At 34.6% G+C, this 6,915-nt stretch overlaps 1 protein-coding gene across 1 annotated transcript; it reads right to left on the minus strand.

The window, feature by feature from the left end:
* Positions 1-222: 222 nt before the first annotated feature.
* On the minus strand, positions 223-1,046 carry LOC149004480 (uncharacterized). The gene has a single exon (XM_089169603.1). It carries the CDS (start codon positions 950-952, stop codon positions 674-676), a length of 279 nt encoding a protein of 92 aa, XP_089025729.1. The 5' UTR covers positions 953-1,046; the 3' UTR covers positions 223-673.
* Between the last annotated feature and the right edge of the window lie 5,869 nt (positions 1,047-6,915).

Consider the following 6,915-nt stretch of genomic DNA (forward strand, 5'->3'; position numbering starts at 1 on the left):
CATGTAATATTTTAATTTTAAAATACTTAGTGAATTTATCTTAATTTATAAATTAGAATATTTAATATTTTAGATGGTTGAAGTTCATTTCATTCAGTACTTATTGAGAGATCTCTCTCAATCGAGAAGAGCCAAATCCAGTAGACACCAATCTATAATAGTGGGAAAATAATGTAACAAGAGAATAATTTAAGCAGTAGCTTTATAGGGGGCAACTATTTGATTTATGCAAAAAAAATTGGGCTGGCCTGTGAAGATTCGAACTTGAAAACCATATATTGTCCATAGTTGCTAAGTAAGCCAACCCCGGGATTTAGTAAACTCCTTACTAAGTCTATCCACTCTAGAATTCTTGAAAAACACGATCTCTGAATCCGAGTTGGCTCCCAGAAAAAATATCTCATTTGTTGATGAAACAGAGTTTTAGGTGTCGGAGTTATATGACTTTAAAGTCTTAAAGACTTATTGAGTCTTGTTGATCTGGATCTCAAATCAACAAGTGATCGAACATCAGAGCATAAATGGAATAGCTAAGGGTAAAAAAAAATGACAAGGAAATGATATGTGAAAGTGAAACAATGTTTGTTTTGTTCCTTGAGAGTCTCGAAAATTAGTATTTACAGAATTGCTGAAATTGGAGGGTTACAGCTCTGGAAAAGAAAGATTCTGGAGCTCAATTGGGACCCCAACAACTCAAATACATGACTTTTCTGAGAGATTCCTCCGATTGTTTCATCTTTTCATCACTCAAAACCAACTTCTTAGCCATTGCCATGGAAGAAGAGGAAGAGGGAAGTCTGTTGGCTTGAGAAAGTGATCCGAGATTGTTCTTGGCGTGTTGGTGGAGAGCCCTAATGGCATAATTCCATCTACAGAAACCTCCTTGATCCTTTAGTGCTTCGACAGCCCCAACGCTTGCAGCCACAATCCAAGCCCTGCTCGTTGAACTCATTTTGTAATCTTTGCTAATTAACTATTTCTTCTCCTCTTTGAACCTTCTGAAATGAAATTTTCTGCTAAAATAACAAGTACAGAGTAACTTTGAACCTGAGAACAAGATGTTCACAATTGAGAGTTCAGAAGGTCTTAAATAGGATAAAAGAAGAGATGGTGAAGATAAGAAACCGTGGGCGGTTTTGTCCACTGGTTTCGGGCACAGGGTCAAAATCGGTAAACCATGTTTGAGAAACAAACTCCAAACCCCAAACTCCAAACTCCAAAAGAAATGGAGCCCACGACGTAAATATATGAGGTTCAGAGGTACATTGCACAAAAAACATTAAATTAATAAACTAAGTAGAGAAAACCAGAGGCAAAGCTCCTTGATTTTATTTCTTCTGGGCAGGAACGATTAATAGAGAATCAAGAAGCTTCCTCTTCGAATTCTCTAAAATCACTCCTATTTAAGGCCTGGGTGACAATCAAACTTGTCACAAGACAAACTCAGAGAACTGCATTTCATTGTGATTTCTTTTCTTCGAACATCTGTCAGGCGTACTTCTTCACTCTAATCTCCTTACCCAAAAGAAATCTTCGATCATCAACAAAAGCAAAAGCTGAAGAGACAAAGATGAGTGGCAATTTGAGGGTTTGCAAATTCGAATCAGCCTTCAAAGCAATGCAGAAGAACAATCTAACCGCGTCATCTGAGAAATCCAACCAAATTAGGCGTTTTTCTGCAGGGTTGAACCAACAAGTGATGAAGAAAAGCAGCGAAGAGATGAAAAAGAGAAGAGAACAAGAGAAGGCTGAGACTCTCATGAACTTAATCTGTTGGGGTCCCAAGTAATCATTTCTGTTCTGTTCTGTTTTTGGAGTACTTGCTCGATAGGCTTAAAACTCGAGAATTTCAGTTGGGTTTTTTCCGTTTTCGAGTAAGAGTTGGGGATTTTTTTTTTTTCTTCTTTGTTTTTCCTGGTTAACTGTGAGTGTTGAACAAAAATTTAGCATGTAATTTTCTGTTTAATTAGTGAAGCTCTTTATATCATCGATTGCCTCCAATTAGAGAAAGTTTCATAGGCATAATTACTCTCTTCTTCATTGGAATCATTTTAGCCTAATTTCTTTAAAACTCTCCTGCCATAAGTAATTGGTTTAATTCCAAGCTTGGCTTACAGAAGATTATTTTCTACTTCTTCGCAGCTTTTTGATTTTTAGATCCTTCAATATAATTGCGATGGAAACCATTCCAAAATTGAAAGTTGAATTTCACGTACCCTTAACAGAATTGTTTGGATTAAGGCTCTTTTTGGTAACAATTCTCATTCCCTATTATGCCTATTTAAAATAAATAAGTACAAGAATTCATTTTTGGTCAAGAATGAAAAATGGTTTGGTGAATTTTATCGAAAATAAATTATGAAATGGAAAATAAGTTTGGTGTCAAGATAAAAAATTGTTAAAAAGATAGTAAACAAGTGAGAAAAGAAGGAAAAAAAATGGGGGGTATAAAAAAATAGGGATTGACTATTTTACCCCCCCCTCCTAAAAAAAAAAAAAAAAAAAAACACAAAAAATGAAGATAATGAAATCTCAAACCATAATGGACAAAAAGTTCATTATGGAGTTATTTTAAAAAAAAAAAAAACAGAATAGATGCCAAACAATTTAAAATAATGAAAATTTCCCATAATTGACAATGATAATTGATACCAAAAAGAGCCTAAAGTGATTAAGCACACATAATTAACAAAATTAGCAGAAAATGAGACATGGATTTTACCATAGTTCACCTCAACCTAAGGCTACTTCAAGCAGTAAGTTTTTCACTATATTCTAAGCAAAACAACTTTTGATGAATATTATGTTACCTTACAAACCCTAAACCACAAATATTCATGGGCCCAAAGAGAAAAACTGCGACCTCTGTGTCTGTCAGCAACACAATGTGAAGCATTAGCTATTCTCGACAAGAATGAATACCAATAGAGGACTATTTGTAATACTATAAAGAATCCTTGATCTTCCTTGATAGCAATTGAATCATCTTAAAAGTTATACAACCACAAAACTACCAAAATAGGATGAACGATGCAAACAGTAGGAATGATGGGCTAGTAAAAGAAACTAATTGAGACGTTATCAAAGTAATTCATTGATTATTTATAATCGACCAGAGTAAATGAAGTTCAAAGATGCAAATGATTGGTAACACGTTTGTTTTGTTTGGATTCACATCCTCTACAATTTCTACTCTCTTATTTTTTTAAGTTTTAGGATTTTTTACGATATTTTTGACTTTCGAACATATATTACAATTCTCACCCTATTTTTTTAGTTTTAGGATCTTTTTACAGATATTTTTGACTTTGGAACATATATTACAATTCCCACCCTACTTTTTTAGTTTTAGGATTTTTTTTATGATATTTTCGACTTTCGAGCATATATTACAATTCCCACCCTACTTTTTTAGTTTTAGGATTTTTTTATGATATTTTCGACTTTCGAACATATGTTACAATTCCTTGTAATTCTTATCTACAATTGCAATACGTGGCAATTAATTATCCAAATGTTAAATTAGAATCCAATTAGAAACTAAATCTAATAAATCATTAAAATTAAATCTAAAGAAAAGAGGTGAGACGAAATTGTTACAAATTACAGGGTCAATTTGCTGAATTCCTTAGACATGGTTCTCTCAGGGGGCCCTATTATACTCTACTTCCCATGTTGGTTTGGGTGTGGCTGGTTTAGTACAGTTGCTTCTTTAAATCTCACGAATCAAGTAAAAAGTGATAAGTTTGAGGGCTTTTTTTTTTCTTTTCCCAATTCTCATTCACATTTTTAGGTTTTTTTAATGTGTTTTGTATCTAAATTAAAATATATTTTTATTTAAAAGAATAGAAAAAAGAGATAATTAATGTTGCCCCTATGCTTTGATAATTGTCTCATTCTCAAGTCTCCATTTCTGAAAATTTACAACGTAAATTATCTACTTGAAGAGGGAGAGGATTGAGAAGTAGCAAAAGATGATTGAGTTTTTTGATAAATAGTGTATTATGGGCTTTAGGGAATAATTATCTCTTTCTCAAAACAAGAGTGTTTGAGTAGAGGCTAAAGATTTGAGTGGAAAAATCATGGTTAAGAATAGAAAAATGCAAACCTTTGGATAAGAATAAAATAGTTGTCAATTATCCAACGATAGACCGGATGAAATTGAAGCATGTTGGAATACGAGCGGATAAAAATCCCTCCCCATGCGAGACCCTTGCCACTTCTTCACAGATTTTTATTAGCGGCAGTCGCTGCTGCCATGTGTAAAAATGTGAATCCAACGGCTGAAAATGAAAGTACAGAAATGTAATTGTAAATACAAATTTTTTTATTTTATAAAATCTCAACTAACTTTTTAAATTTACAAAAACAGCCGCTGGTGTTCACCCGACTAGTGTCTGTCAAGATTCTTCGAACGAAAGCTTTCTTCCTGCTCTATTGGTAGAAACAGTTGCCCCACTTTGCCTGAAATCCGTCAAATTTATTTGCTTTCCATTCCCTGCAAATCGGGAGTTTCAATGTTTGGGAATTTCTTCTCCATTAAAATTCATTGAAGTTTCTCTATCTTCATTTCCATCTTAAATTACTTTCTTTTTCTTTGGTTTGTTAAGCTATTCTCTTCCTCTTCTTTTTTGGGTCTCACTATATCTTTCTTCCATCTTTTTTGGTTTCAATGCGAGAAGAATCTGTGCAGGAAATGAATCAAAGTGTATTATTTCCTATAAAATTCACCGAATACCCGTGTAATTAAGAAAGTAGCAAGTGCCACTATGTGAAGAGGTACATCAGTGAGATCTGGATCAAAAAGCCCTAAATCGATTGAAATCTGGATCGAAAAGCCCTAAATTGAATGCATCTCAATCAGTCAGTTAATTCCAGGGAGTTGCTTTTGTAAATTTCAAAGAATTAGTTGATATTTTGTAAAATAAAAAATTTATATTTACATTTACATCTCCATACTTTCATTTATGGCCATTAGATTTATATTTGCTGACGTGGCTCGCTGCTGCTAATAAAAATCGCTTCTTCATCACATAATTGGTGTCCCACATGGAAAAAAATGCTGTGCACATCTTTCTGCACATCTTTCTACTGTTCCCAGCAATGCGACACCACAAATCGACATGTGGCTTATTTCTATTAAATGGTTCAGATTAAAAGAAAGAATTTAAGTAAGTGAAATTGACCACCTTCTGACCCATCTTAAGAGAAGAAAAAAAATCAATCCGTTTTGTGACCCGTCTAAATATGGATGCCAATATACCTTTCCGTTTTAGTTGCAATATTTTCCCTGCGATGTTCCCTCTCCTCCGTCTTTCTCGCCCTCTCCTTATCAGATTAGTTTTAGTGTGGAGGATTGCTCGTTCGTTTGAAATTTCAAACACAGTTGATCCTCCTTGGTTTTTTTCTTAGGGTTTCTCAATCTTCTTCGGTCTCTCCTTTGGTTTACATCCTTTTAGAAATGGCATCAACCGTGAAATGGTGAATGATATTTGATAAATTTTCCTTCCGTCTTCGTTGTACCTTGTCTGTGAAGGACTGCTTCGCTGTTGTTTGGCTTCATCTTTCTCTATAGGTTTCTTTTTCCCTGTCATCGTTGATCCGAAAAGCAGGGAAAATATTGCAACTAAAACGGAAATTGGGCATAATCGTTGGAGGAAAACCTCATTTGAACAAAATTGGGCTTGGAAGATTCACAACCTCAACCTCAGATTTTGAACCCAGATTCACAAACGAAGGAGTCGTGTAGCTTTCTCCAGATCACCTCCTCTTCTACCTGCAACTCTGCAACCGCAACTGCTCATGGGGCGAGAGAGACGGAGGAGAGGGAACATCGCAGGAAAAATATTGCAACTAAAACGGAAAGGTATATTGGCATCCATATTTAGACGGTTACAAAACGGGTTGATTTTTTTCTGTTAAAATGGGTCAATTTCACTTAAATTCCTCCATCTAATCTGAACCATTTAATAGGAATAAGCCACGTGTTGATTTGTGGTGCAGCATTGTTGTGCACGGCACAGAATTTTTTTCCGTCCCATAATCCCAGCACACATCTATCTAAAATGTAAAAAAAATTAAAAAAGTGAAATCTCCGGTGAGTCAACATAGGCCACACAATTTGAGTGGAAAAACCAGCAGTAATCCGGGATGCAAGCCATGGGCGGTTCCAGGTTTGGATCCTCCAAAGGACAGAAGAAGTCAAATACTGACAAAGACTTGGTGACCGATCACCTCACCGAGTCACCACGACACGCAATGGGGTCTCCTTTACGTTTACAACTCACCAAATTCTGACGACATCATCATGGGACAGCACTACTGAGGAAGGCACACTTTTTGGACTTGTGAATGAGACTCATTTCTTTCCTTTTGCTTTTTCTTTTTCTTTTTTATGATCCGTGGTTTTGCCAAAACTTTAGGAGCTCCCAGCCTCCCATGGTTTTTAAGGTTTTCAATATTAAAACAATTAAGGGTGTATTTGGTTACATTAATCTAAGAGATTTCAAATCTCTAGAATCATGAAAGCGAGATTTATACATGTTTAGTTATGAAAATCTCTAGGTTCATGAAATTTAGATATTCATCTTTTTACACTATAAACGTACAAGTATGTAGTGAAATCTAGAAATTTCATCTCTACTATAAAAATGCTAAATATTTGCGTATTTACAAAAATCTCAGATGAATCCACAGATTTATTGGACATATTCGATTAACCAAACAATTAATTTGATAGATTAAAACTCCATAGATCTAAAATGTATAGATTTAAAATATCTAGATATTTAAAATTTCTAGACTCAGGTAAGCCAAGCAATTCATGACCCTTCTTTCAAAGTTTAAATTAAATTAATTAAGGCATATAACTTAGCAATATTATTGCCTCTTTCGTAAACAGTAACTCTTAACACC

This window comes from Hakea prostrata, chromosome 9 (genome assembly GCF_041222555.1).
Source record: "Hakea prostrata isolate BN-2017 chromosome 9, UWA_Hpros_2, whole genome shotgun sequence".
NCBI classification, from domain to species: domain Eukaryota; kingdom Viridiplantae; phylum Streptophyta; class Magnoliopsida; order Proteales; family Proteaceae; genus Hakea; species Hakea prostrata.

What these genes read in the sequence shown, in the direction of transcription:
- LOC149004480 (XM_089169603.1), bottom strand. Translation starts at nt 952, where the DNA reads ATGAGTTCAACGAGCAGGGCTTGGATTGTGGCTGCAAGCGTTGGGGCT.